The 13,304-nt window shown below is 38.4% G+C and overlaps 1 protein-coding gene across 6 annotated transcripts in view; it reads left to right on the plus strand.

Annotated features, from left to right (window-relative positions):
* Positions 1 to 13,304, plus strand: part of LOC147301271 (AP-1 complex subunit sigma-2) — a 30,124-nt gene that overhangs the window by 227 nt on the left and 16,593 nt on the right. For 3 of the 6 annotated variants that reach the window (XR_015127104.1, XR_015127105.1, XM_086282211.1), the window contains exons 2-5: positions 2,632 to 2,810; positions 7,414 to 7,522; positions 7,624 to 7,761; positions 10,226 to 10,256. Coding sequence is in view for 2 of the 6 variants with exons in the window: in XM_086282211.1 (XP_086138337.1) it covers positions 2,632 to 2,810; positions 7,414 to 7,522; positions 7,624 to 7,761; positions 10,226 to 10,256 (457 nt within the window). In the remaining 4 variants the exon portion in view is untranslated. The remainder of the gene's footprint in view (positions 1 to 2,631; positions 2,811 to 7,413; positions 7,523 to 7,623; positions 7,762 to 10,225; positions 10,257 to 13,304) is intronic. The other 3 variants (XR_015127103.1, XR_015127106.1, XM_086282212.1) reach the window with 1 other exon arrangement.

A 13,304-nucleotide genomic window follows, 5' to 3' on the forward strand; every position in this document is an offset into this window, starting at 1 on the left:
GGTAGCAGTCGCTGAATAACGGTGTTAACGGTACTTCCTTTCGTCTGTGTTCATAGCGGCTGAAACGGGATGATTTCAGTCATGTTTCTGGTTTAGCTACATGGATTTAAATGCTTTAAAATTTGGCCGTGAAAATAACTGTGGGGTTGCATGTGTTTGAATGCTTTTAGTGAATTTAAAACATGCCCTGTGCGCTGTTTTCCGTCAACTGTTTACCCTGTATTTAAAACTGAAGTGAAAATAGTGTTGGTATGATGGAGGGCTGTCGAAGTCGATCGATATAGCTTTTTTTTTTTGTACCGATACCAAGACTCATTCTTAGTAATCCAGGGGATTGGTATCAAAATTTACAGTCAGATAAAATGCTGGTGCTTTAGCAATATGCAGACCACATTTTATGACAGGAAAGCTGTTATTCAAAGCTTTGCTGCTTTTTTCCTAATTACTTATACATTAGATTTAGATTTAGATTTAGATAGAACTTTATTAATCCCTCGGGTGGGTTCCTCTGGGAAATTCGATTTCCAAAAAAGCACAGCACCGACAGAAGTTACAGAGTTATACACACACACACATATATATAAATACAGAGACAATATAAATAAAATATACGAAGGGGATAAACAGAATAAATAGGAATAAAAATAAAAATACAAGTGAATTGCACATTTCAAGTATTGAGTCTATTGCACCGTTGACTATTTACAAAAGTATTGCACAAAAGGTATTGCACAGTGAGGTGAAGAGGCACTACAGCTTAGTTGTTCCCCCCTCCTTTGTCCTCCTGTTTCCCCTCCCTCTCCCCTCCAGAGAGGAGTTAAACAGTCTGATGGCGTGTGGGACAAAGGAGTTTTTAAGTCTGTTAGTTCTTGTCTTTGGGAGAAGCAACCTGTCACTGAACAGACTCTTCTGGTTGTTAATGGCCGTGTGCAGAGGATGCCTGGCATTGTCCATAATGTCCATCAGTTTCTATAATGTCCTTTTCTCTGCCACTGTCACCAGAGTGTCCAGCTTCATGCCGACCACAGAGCTAGCCCTCCTGATCAGTTTCTCCAGCCTGGATGATAATGTGTACATGCAACGATAATTGGAGTTGATGCGTTATTGTTCTGTTATTTACTCTTAATTTACTCACTTGTTTTTGGCATGCCACTTTGTCAACTTTTTAGTGTTGTGCATTTTCCCATCCTTATTTTTCATGTATTTTTAAGGGAATTTGAATAAATTTAAATGTATTACCAATACCAAGAGAAATCCTTGCAGTAGACTGGCAGCCTGTCTGTGGTGTGCCCAACCTTTCAGCAATTGGCAGCTGGGTTAGGCTCCAGCCCCTCCCTGAAATCCTGATTTAAATAAGCGAAAGAAAGTGGATGGATGGATGGATGGATGAATGGAATACCAATAGAATTGACAGTAGATACTCCTCTTTTTTCTGATAGAGAACTGAGTTTCTCTGTTACTACCACACTTACTTCTTTGATCAATTTTAATGTTCTTCTATTACAGTTTTAGCTGTTTGGGGTAGTCTGAAGCTCGCTGTTAACTTAGGTGAAGGGATGCACACAACTACTCGACTAGATATTTAAACATTAAGCAAATTATTATTATTATTATTATTATTATTAATGTACAACAATGTTTTTGTGTTGGTTTTAAAGCACTGTTTACACAGGACTTGCAGCAATGTCATGACCATAGACGATAGAAAGTCAGTAATATTTGGAGAAGAAAAGCAACAACAACAAAAAAACATTAGTGACGTGATGTAGGTAGGGTCCTAAGATAAACCTTCCTTATTTCAAGATGAACAATCGAAGCTACTGAAAACAAGATTGCAGGATACAATGCATTGGCAAATGACAGGGTAGTAAATACATTATTAGGTTACCAGAGGCAACCAGATTCTTAAGTGCCTATTACAAAACTAACCATCAGCTTCAGTGTTGTTGTTGGCTGGTGTTAGCTATTTTCCGATATATTGGTATTGGCATGTATATTAGATTATAAATGAAAATTTAAAAAGTGGAGAAGAAATCACAGAAACACCAGCTGTGTTATTATGAGTAACAATGTAATCCACAAGCTTTGGGATAATTAAAACAAGATTATTTTTAAACAATGCTGTCATACTGTCTTAGTAAGGATTGTTAAACAAATACATGTAACAGATGTTAGGGAAATAGTTGATGTATGTTACAACTGTCTAGGTTTTGTATGTCAGAAAGGAAAAAAAATATTGGCTTATGTATGAGAGTTTTAAATAATCAAATATCGGTATCAGTATTGGTCTAAAAAAAATCATGTATCAGTCAAGTTATAATCGATAGCAGGCTTTTTATCTTTTACACATGGCAGCAGATCATCCAAAAACAGCAACTCACTGTCTAATTTGCACTGGTTGTCCTTTATTATTCATTTTCCAAAATTTGATTGACCTGATTAAATTATTTTTAGGCATCATTTTTATTCAATTTAACTTGTCAGCATGTTACATCACATAAAAAGTGCTGTGAATTTCTTTTTTGAATGCCTTTTTTGTGTCTCTTTGTGCAGATGTCTTTAACCGCCCACTCCTTCCTCTCATGTCTTTATTCACAGCCCCTCTGTTTTTGTGTCATCTCTTCATTTCAGATGCAGTTCATGCTTCTTTTCAGTCGGCAAGGCAAGCTTAGGCTCCAAAAATGGTACGTGCCTTTGTCTGATAAAGAGAAAAAGAAGATCACCAGAGAGTTGGTGCAGACAGTCCTGGCACGGAAGCCTAAAATGTGCAGCTTTCTGGAGTGGAGAGACCTTAAAATTGTGTACAAGAGGTGGGTAGGAACTGGACTTGTTTCTGAACAAAATGTGTTCTGGTTGAACGCCCTCAGAATAGAATATTTTCACACGTCCCTGGGCAATTCATAGGCCCGTCATTCATAGACATGGCTCTGCTGGGGAATCAGGAGAGTGTTACCAAAGAGATGAAGGCATCATTCATGACAGCACTCAGACTACAACAAGAAAGAGCATTAATTTAGTCTCATTATATCCTGTTGCTGTGCCAACGGACAAGGAGGCAGACTGCTTGTGAACCGGAGTGACCCCACTGGGATGGACTAACAGAGCCCCTGAACTGCTGATCAGTCTGCAACCATTGCCCCACCACACAGATGTTTATGTCCTCAGTTAAATTCTCACTAAGTGTTAATAGTTCTTAGTATTTTTTTTACATATGTAAAAGATAGATGTAGCAAATGTGATATTACCCATTGGTTTAGGACATTTTGAAGGACCGCTGCTAGGATTTTGACCATCACTGTGTTGGGTTTTTGGAATCAGAAGTGACCACATGTGAACAACAGGGTGGAGTACTAAGTTATCAGTGTGTTATTAGGCCTTGTTAGCAAGCCATTTCTTTAAATGATACTGGTGGATTACCAATCGGTGCTAAGTAACAACTTAAGAAAAAAATCTAAAATTTCACTCAAATTTAAATTGACTGTATAAATGCATGGTGTTTGATGGCCTTGGTTTGGAGCCACAGTATCTTGGTACCTTGGAGTTATTGAGTCGACTATGAGCTCCTCTGTATCTCTTCTAGAGACAAATGTGAGGACGTCTGTGTGACAGCTAAAGCTTGTCTTAAATTGGATTGTGCAACAGGACAATCCCAAGTATAGCAGTAAAATCTCATGGTTATAGCCACTGTGACATTGCCTGTTAGTTTGTAGAAACTGATTTGAAGCCTGATTTGAAGCCATGAGTTTAGTATTTTGGTAACTCTTCCCTCAACATGATAGCCACAGCCTAAAGCACGTTCAGCTTCATCATCTATTTTACTCTAAATGGGACCATAATTTATAATATGAATATCAAGTTGGTTCGAAGAAGGTCTAAAACCAGTGACCAAGATCATAAACTTACCGGGAAAATGTATGCTTAGTTTGTAGATAATGTGAACTGTTGGGTAATTTTCCCAAAGGGAGGGAGGGAGACAGGACAAAAGACACGCTGTGGAGGAGAGCCAGAGATTAATGACAGCTAATGATTAAATGCAGAGACTGAAAAGAAGTGAATGAACAAGAAGGACTCGGTGCATCATGGGAGGCCCCCAGAGGCCTAGGCCTATTGCAGCATAACTGAGGGATGGTCACCTGATCTACCTATAAGCTTTATCAAAAAGAAAAGTTTTAAGCCTAATACTTAAAAGTAGAGAGGATTTTTGTCCCCTGAATCCAGACTAGGAGCTAGTTCCACAGAAACCCTGGAAGCTCTGCCTCCCATTCTACTTTTGAATACCATATGAATGACAAGTTAGCCAGTAGTCCAAGTGCAAAGTGCTCTATTTGGTTGATATATTATTATGATGTCTTAAAGATAAGATGGGTTTGGTTATTCAAGACCTTGCATGTGATGAGAAAGAGAATAAGTGATTCTTGATTTAACAGGGAGCCAATGAAATGAAGGCAAACATAGAAATATGTCAGAATTCTACAGAATTCTGGATCAACCGAAGCCTTTTCGAGGATTATTTAGGACAGCCTGATAATAATGAATTAACAGTAGTCCAGTCTAGAAGTAATAAATACAAGAACTAGTTTTTCAGCATCACTCTGACACAGGATGTTTCTAATTTTAGCAATATTGTGCAATTGCAAGAAAGCGGTCCTACCTTTTTGTTTAGTATGTGCATTGAATGACATATCCTGGCCAAAAATTACTCAGACATCCCTCACAGTGTTATTAGAGTTCAAGGTAATGCTATCCAGAGTAAGCATCTGGTTAGATAATATTTTTAAAGCTGAGTACAGTAACCTAATTTTTATCTGAGTTTAAAAGCAGGAAATGAAATGCCGTAAATATCTTTAAGACATTCCTACATTTTAACTAATTGCTGTGTGTGATATTTGGCTTCAGGGATAGATAAAGCTGGGTATCATCTGCATAGCAATGAGAATGTATGCTATACCTTCTAAGTATACTGCTGAAACGGAGCACGTATAATGTAAATAGAATTGGTCTTCTTTTCTTTTATGCATGAGACAGATTTCTGGATTGTTTAGCTCTGGCTAAAAAGTTTCTTTGCAGAAAGAAATTGTCTAATTTTGAGCAACAACATGGATCTGTATGTTGACACTAATGCATCAACCAACAGCCTGTCAGTGTGTAGACGTGTAACTTGTAACACTGAAAATTTCTCTGTATAATTTCTCACATCTTACAGTAATTTAGATGCTTGCAAGCATCGGTTTAAAACTGATCTTCATATTTTCTTTAAATGTGACAGAGAAACAGAGCAAATTAGAAGCAAATAACGAAGCTTAATATTAGTTTTTAACAAATGACTGATTCTTCCACATGCATTTTTGTTCTTTTGAGCTGAACCAGGACCAAAATCTCAGTGAGTTTAATAGAAAGCTGAGAACTGAAACTGTGCCTAAATTCTTAAAATGCATGCTGTTTCCCATCTGATATGTCAGAATTGATCCAGGATCAGAAACAAGGATGGATCCTTTGCCAGTGGCACTACTCATGGTGATATTTGGTGCCAAATTAAACTGTCCGTAGCTCTAAAACGTAGCTCAAAGCCAGCAGTGGGTAAAAAACCTTTCTGACATAATTATGCAAACACATTTTGGGCTAATCTACTTGTAAATCTGATTCTTACCAAAAACTTTTGAGAAGCACGTAGTCCAGTTTGTTAACACTTGAGTTATTTTGAAGCCTGTATTTACAATTTTCACATTAGTTGTTTAACTGGACATAAACACTGCACGAATAGAATCACCAGTCACATTAAAAAAAAAGGCTTTTGGTTTATAAAAGTGCTTGAAGTTACATTTTTATTATGCATGTGAGAAGTTATTTGACTTTTCTGCTTCATTATGGCTCAATCCAACATGAACAGCTTCTCTGCACGTGCTATCAGGGTGCTGAACAATTCTAGTGCACCGTGATTGGATAATATGTTTCCAGGCTCAGATGTTGATTGGCTCTTTGAATGTTGGGCTGCTGCCATCTTTACAGTTTCACAGTTCTCCCATAAATTTCTTTAAGGCTTCTCCTTATATGTCAACTGTGATTGGATGCTTTGCCAGCAGAACTCATGCTGATATTTTTCCCAAAGTAGACTAAATTGAAATTCAAAGTGTACCTCCAAGTAAGGCTCTAAACTGTCTGCCACATGTGAAATGTTAATATAACCCTTACTTACGTGTTAAGCAACATTCTATAAAGATGTCTTATTGAAGACTAATCCACTTGTAAAACAGGGGGACCTGTGCCATCAGGCTGCCAATGCAACATAAAGATGTTCTTTACTTTGGGAGCCTTCTCTACACAGAGTGTGCATTATCTTTTAAAGCGTTGACTTGTTTCTGGAGTGAGTCAGCTCCAGTAAAAATGCTGTCTCACTGCTCTTTTGTAATGACTGAACCGAGCCCTTTGTGCTTCCTGCTTGGCTACACCTTGCATTAATTTTCACAAACTGTAGACAAAGATAGACAACAGCTCGAAACAATCAAGAATTCACCACCAGAAAACAGCCTGGCTAATAAGCAGCTTTGCTGTTCTCTGTGACCTCTGCGAGTATTGTACACGTGTCTTTTTAAGAATCTGCAGCCCTGTCCATTGTGTCCTGCTGCTCCTCTGGTTTCAGAGGATCAACTGACCAGCTCCTTTATTAGCCAATCATCACATGCCTAGTGCCTTAGGGATTATCAGGGATAAAGAACTATGGCAGAATGGGTCTTAACTGTTTCAGCCTTCTGCGTCCGGCTTCTGGCTTTTAAATGAATACCCTGTGCACAGTAAACAGCAGGCCTTAATAATAACGGAGAAATGCCCTCTCAGCACCATTTCAGTGAGACAGTACATCACTGTGAGAGCCTGTCGCAGCTTTACAAATGCCTGAAGTCTGCTCCTTGGCTTTGGCTATTTGATGGTGTAGTTTTCACAACGAAAGATTGTTATTTAAAGGGATAGTTCACCTCAAAATCTAATTCATGTTATTTTTTCTCTGGGCTGTAGTGATGGTTATCTTTTTTGGGTGTACGGCATGCAGTTTTGGAGACATCAGCTGTGGAGATATTTGCCCTCTCTTGATTATATCGAAGACCCTGAGACATTTAAAGGACACAGCAGCCTCCTTCATGCACTCTGGCAGGAAATATAGACTCTATAAATCACACAGCAAATGCAATGCATGTTGTACTACCCTGTATATTGTTTCGACTATGTAGTTTTTCCTATTTTAGCCTTTAAGAATGAATGAAAATAACAGCCTCCACTGTGCTGATGGGGATGACTTTTTCTACTTGACAGTTGTAATTAAAACAACAGTTTTCATATGAAACTTTCTCAGAATTATTTTTCTGAGAAAGCAGGGAACGAACTTTTTCAGTTGAAGTGAATTTGCTTCTCGCTGTGTTGCAGATATGCCAGCCTGTATTTCTGCTGTGCCATTGAGGACCAGGACAACGAGCTCATCACGCTGGAGATCATCCACAGATATGTGGAGCTGTTGGATAAATACTTTGGCAGTGTGCGTTTGTGATGTCTGACTTCCTAATATTATTCTTAGTTATAATTCCCACGTGCTGAGCTGTTCATTAATGTTTAAAGTTATTGCATGTTGGTCACCAGGTTTGTGAACTGGACATTATTTTTAACTTTGAGAAGGCCTACTTCATCCTGGATGAATTCCTGCTGGGTGGAGAAGCTCAAGAGACGTCTAAAAAGAATGTGCTGAAGGCCATCGAGCAGGCTGACCTGCTACAAGAGGTAAGATATGTGATAAAACCACCATGGGAACAATAACAGTTTCAAATACTACATTTCTGGTAAAGATATTTTACACTAGTACACCACTATTTCCTATGTATATATTATATTATATTGAGGATTTCTGGAAATCTGGAGACATCCCCAGTTATTGGTGGTGGCAGCAAGTAAGGTTTAATACTTTTTGGCTCAGTTTGCAAGTCATGCATTAAAGCCAGTCTTTAGACAAAAAACATTTTGTAGTAGTTATTTTTCTTTTAGTCGAGGGTGGATTTAATCCAAGTATGGTAAACTGGTCTGTGATTGTTTCTTTTATTGTTTTATTGCATTTTATCACTACTTCTCAAAAAAATTATTTTTAATTCGCTAATGAAAATATGTGGATGAAAAAGCATGTTGTGGCTTTTCTAAGAAAGAAACATGTAGCTTCTTCTTCTTTCTTAGAAAAGCCACAGTGCGTAGGCCAGCATGGGGGAGGTGACCCACTGGTGGAAATGCTGAAAGTGGTGTAGAGAGGACAAGCAGCAATCTGGCAGCCAGAGACCATGGGAGTTTGATGAAATGTAGTGATTTGTAGACAGGTGAAATGGGTGATTAAAGAGTCAAAGTGATTGAAGTGACTGCCAGTGGAAGCAGTGACATATAAGCTAGTAAATACATGGTTATCAACCTATTTGGAACGTGGAACAGCTGCTTTGTTGAACAGCTGTCAGCTACAAAGCTGCTCCATGAGCGAATCGTTTTATATCGTTTATCACCAGGTTATTATCTCTCTGAAAATCTTTATGTCTATGGTGAAAATAAAATATGTTTATAGTTCAAAGGGAGATGCATGAATTGTCTCTATGAAATTGCAGATATTTTTAAAAAGTCTTTCCAAGACCCTGAGATTGTTGTTCAGATATACTCCAGTGAAAAAGACAGCTACAATCAAAGGTTTGTAGCTGAGAATGTCAGACTTTCAATTTTGTAAATAATGAGTCTTCCCGTCTGACAACACAAAGTTACTGAGACCTGCAGACTAAACCAGCCACAAAGTCACTTTTTCTGTGGTTTTTTCTTCTTGTTCCATTTCTCACTGCAGTGTCATCAAGTGATCCTCTAATAAGATTCAGTCAGTGATTTCCTGTAAAAGCTCCATAATAGAATCCATTCTCAGCTTCTAATGCCAAGCAAACATTAAGAAATACTGGTTTTGCATCGGTAACTGCTGCAGCCTTAAATAGAAAAGCTGATATTTTGACTGCCTTATTTTCTTTCATAGGTATGCTGTCATAATGGTGGATGATTGTAGTTTCATCAGACCAATCAGAATGAAATAAAAAGATAGAAGAGAAGAAGTGAAGGGCTTCACCAAGGAGCAGTATCAGACAAATAAGGATTATATCCAAATACAGGTCATGCAAAGCTACTCTACTAGAGTCAGAAAAAAATATGGAGCTTGAAATCAGCACCATTGGTCCACGTTAATTAAATTAATGTGAGGATTATAGTTTTTATTGTAATAGTTAAATTTCATGCAGCACGGTGGCACGGTGGTTAGCACTGTTGCCGCACAGCAAGAAGGTCCTGAGGTCAATTCCACCATCAGGCCGGGGTCTTTCTGTGTGGAGTTTGCATGTTCTCCCCGTGTTTGCGTGGGTTCTCTCCAGATACTCCGGCTTCCTCCCACCGTCCAAAGACATGGAACTTGTGGGGATAGGTTAATTGGATAATCCAAATTGCCACTAGGTGTGAATGTGAGTGCGAATGGTTGTCTGTCCCTGTGTGTTGGCCCTGCGACAGACTGGCGACCTGTCCAGGGTGTACCCCGCCTCTCGCCCTATGACAGCTGGGATAGGCTCCAGCGACCCTGAAAAGGATAAGTGGTAGCGAATGGATGGATGGATAGTTAAATTTCATATAGTAGAAGTAAAAAATGTTTCTTAGAGTTTACCTCAAAGTGACAGCTGATTTTACTTTACACTCTCCAGTCAACCCAGGAAGTTGTTCAGCTCTTTTCATAATGCTCGACTTGAGTTATTTATAGTGTTTTTAAAGCATTCACAAGAACTAATACTCAGATAAGTCTCACTGTTTTAGAGTCACGCAAAGAAATGTGGACCTCGTTACCCTCAACTTCAACTAGAACTTTCTTTACCCTTTATTATTTTTACAGAAGGTTCAATGTTGAGTTCTTGTGTCTTTCTATGTTGCATCACTTCCCTTAAGTAGAGGGAAGGCTCGGCACTGCTGGTGCTATATGTTTATTCTCTTTTTACACATTTTCTCACATTGGAGTCCTGATGATCATTTCTGTCTTTAATTTTCAGTGCTGCATGAATACAGCCCTCAGATGATTCATGCAGCCATATTTTTGAAAATATTTTGTGTGTCTTGCTTTTAGTTTGCTTGATCTTAATCCTGATTTCTGCTGACACATTTCTCCCTTTGCTTGTTTATTCTTTACTGTTGTGATTTGCAGAATATAGACTTTCAGATGCGCCTGTTTGCAGGTAACACTTTGTTAAAAAATCCCTATTCTGTAGTGTTAGATCTGTAGCTTTAGATTCACCAACACAATGTTAAATCCAGCAGAAAAAAAAGATACCAGCAACACCAAAGTCTCAAGTGTCATCAGCACACTTTGAATTTTGAAGTTGCTGATATGTTTTCTGCCTCATACTGACCCTATATCAACTCCAATGTCTCTGATGTCACTGTAAACCTAACCAGCAACATTTAATGTGACGAATAGTTACACAAAATTGCTTAAAAATAAAATAGCATTCAGTAGTTTTTAATGAAGAGCCTACATTTCTAAGTTACTTATAAAAGTTTCTGCACAGGCCTGGTTCAAGGTTGGATGTGGGCAGTGCTCAGGTTGTAGTCTTCAAACAAACCCTCATTGTATTCACTGCTGTGACAAACAGGACACTTCTGTTCTAGATTAGCATTTCATATAGTGGGAGCGTAATTATAGCATCAAAACCACAGTATCGCAGCAAGGGTCATTTTGACCATAAGCGCTGTCAGCAGGATACCAGTACACACTGATCACAGCTCCACAGCTGGTTTTTCACCCCACTCTCAATCCCGGGCACAATTAATGTTGTTTTGTCAGCGTCTGACGTAAAAAGGGCGATTTTACTAAATGGAATAAAATAGCGTTGATAGGTGTGGTTAGTTTTATCGGTGATTTACAAACGTTGCACTGTTTTCTAACCACAACAAAAACACGGTTCATTTCAATATGACATACCCAATGTGCCAAGAGCTCTGACTTCAGCAAGTGTACGGGACATGCAAAGAGACACAAAAGCACTTGTGACCCAGACACAAGAGCATGACAACAGCGGTATCTGGTATGGCAAAGTCAGTGGATACTTTACTACAGGCTTAAAATTCCATAAGTGAAATGCTGTTGCACATCCTTGGAATAATAACAAGAAGCACCTCCACTCACCCTGGACAACAAGAACTGCAGGGCGCAAAAAGAAAGTGTCCTAGAAGCCAGGGAGAAACCAGAAAGCATCAAAAATAGGCCATGTTTGTGCATAATATCATGACTTATGCATATTATATTCACATTTGTTTTATTTCTTGCAGTTTCAGTACAGTAAATCTATTTTAAAAGTTATGTTTTTCAAGATGGCACTTTGATTATTATTTTAAGCATTCAGTTTTTTCTCTTTTTAATAGAGCTATCTATAAAGACTACAGCTTCTGTTGAATTTATTTCAGCATATGACAACAATAGCATTTTCTGTATTAAATGCTAAAATAGCCAACACATTGACCATTGAGACAACTGTCAAATGTGTACATCTGTCCATGGTCCTGAAATTATAGCTATAGTTTTTTAACACAAATGCATTGATCAGAATAAAAACAAAAAGCACTTCCAAACTATCAAACCAATTCAGAACATCAAAATGAAAAATGGGCTGCTATTATGACTTCCTGTGCCTGCCATCCAGGATCCTATCCTGAAACTGATCAAGCCTTGATTAGTTTTAAATTGCAAAGATGAGTTGCACTCATCAGTGCTGATTGTCTCAGTATGATTTGAATATGTTGGCAGTCTGTTTCCGTTAATAATACAGACAGCAGTTATTTGCAGTCCTTCACCAATCTGCCTGCGAGTGGTTGCAGTCAGTCTGAGTTGGACCATGATTGTTTAGAGCACCAGGTGACCTATGCATTTGGCTTAAGATTGAAAGTGATCGCCCAGAGGCTGAACGTGTTGCCTCCTCAGCCTCTAGGTCACTGCAACTAGTGGGAATTGATTTCCAAAGATGCAACCATGGAGGTATCATTTTTTTCTTTTTCTTTTTTTTTTTAACTAGTTGCGAGGTTGCCATCCTACTTTACTCTAGTGTGACAGAATGCTAACCAAGTTTAAGTAGCTAAAGCTAAATGAATAATTTATAGTGCTTTATTTAACCAAGTAGTTTTTAGTAAACATTAAAAAAAATCAGCATGTGAAGAAGAAACGGACATCCTGAACAAAACAACGTGAAGCACAGTCTCCAAGGTGACAGACCTTCGGCTCATGCCATTACCATGTGCGCTCCCACTGTTTATTGAATGTATAAAGATCAAAAGGTAACACCCACGGAGAGCTTCAGAAAAGAGCGGACTGTTCTCAGTTTTACCAATTTGTTCTGGCCAAGTCAGGAAACACTTCAATGTTTCGATCTAGTGGCTTTCATTGGAGCATGTCTGGTACAATGTAAGTCTAATCAGTCAGTTAGACAGCAGACTGATTGGTTTCCTGGATTTGTTTGTCGAACATTTCGTCTGTTAGTGCTCCAAAAGGCCACCGCTAATGAGTTCTAGGAAAGGAAATCAGGCCACGGCTGACAGCCCATTAACATCTACATGGATAAAAGTGATGTGAACCATGGAGAATTTCTGAGGAACACTTACTTTTTGTAAAGCATAAATAAAAAGATTTTATAAATGCTCCTATTAACGATTAAAATTGTTTATTTATTTTACAGTTTAATTGAAGTGAATTGACTAAAAAAATGGTTCTATCCTTTATATTTGATAGAAATGTCTGTGAAGACATTCAGGAAATACGACAGATTAAAAAAAAGTTTGAAATTTCACTCAAGTTACAACTGAATATAAATTGGACCTAAGTGAGTGATGTGAAGCTGGAAAGCATTTAGAAGTCTGAATGTGGTTGTTTGCCATTAGTTGCGAGGCTGCTGCCACCACCCAGCCAAACCCATTATCCCAGAGGACAAACCGTAAAGCTGTTCATTGATTTATCGACAGCAGGACCATCAGATGGAGAACATACTGTACTGAAAGGCTTAGAGTAAGGCTTTTTCCTGTAAGTGTATAAAGTAGGTAGATCTTTAAAATGATTTAGCTGATTTTCTCACTTAGGAGGAAGTGAGTTCAAAATCTGAAGGGGACGAAGCCAAATCTGAGTAGGAGAAAGGGAATGAGGTCTCTGACTGGCTCAATTCTGTATTTATAGAGCCAGAGTGAAGACTGGGGAAGTTTGCCAAATGAGGAGATCTTATAAAGAACTAGAGTCCGTCCAT

The sequence above is a fragment of the Aulonocara sp. 'chitande type north' Nkhata Bay genome, linkage group LG23 (genome assembly GCF_057382095.1).
Source record: "Aulonocara sp. 'chitande type north' Nkhata Bay isolate Kocher_YH1m ecotype deep benthic linkage group LG23, A_spYH_male_GT1.1, whole genome shotgun sequence".
Taxonomy (NCBI): Eukaryota; Metazoa; Chordata; class Actinopteri; order Cichliformes; family Cichlidae; genus Aulonocara; species Aulonocara sp. 'chitande type north' Nkhata Bay.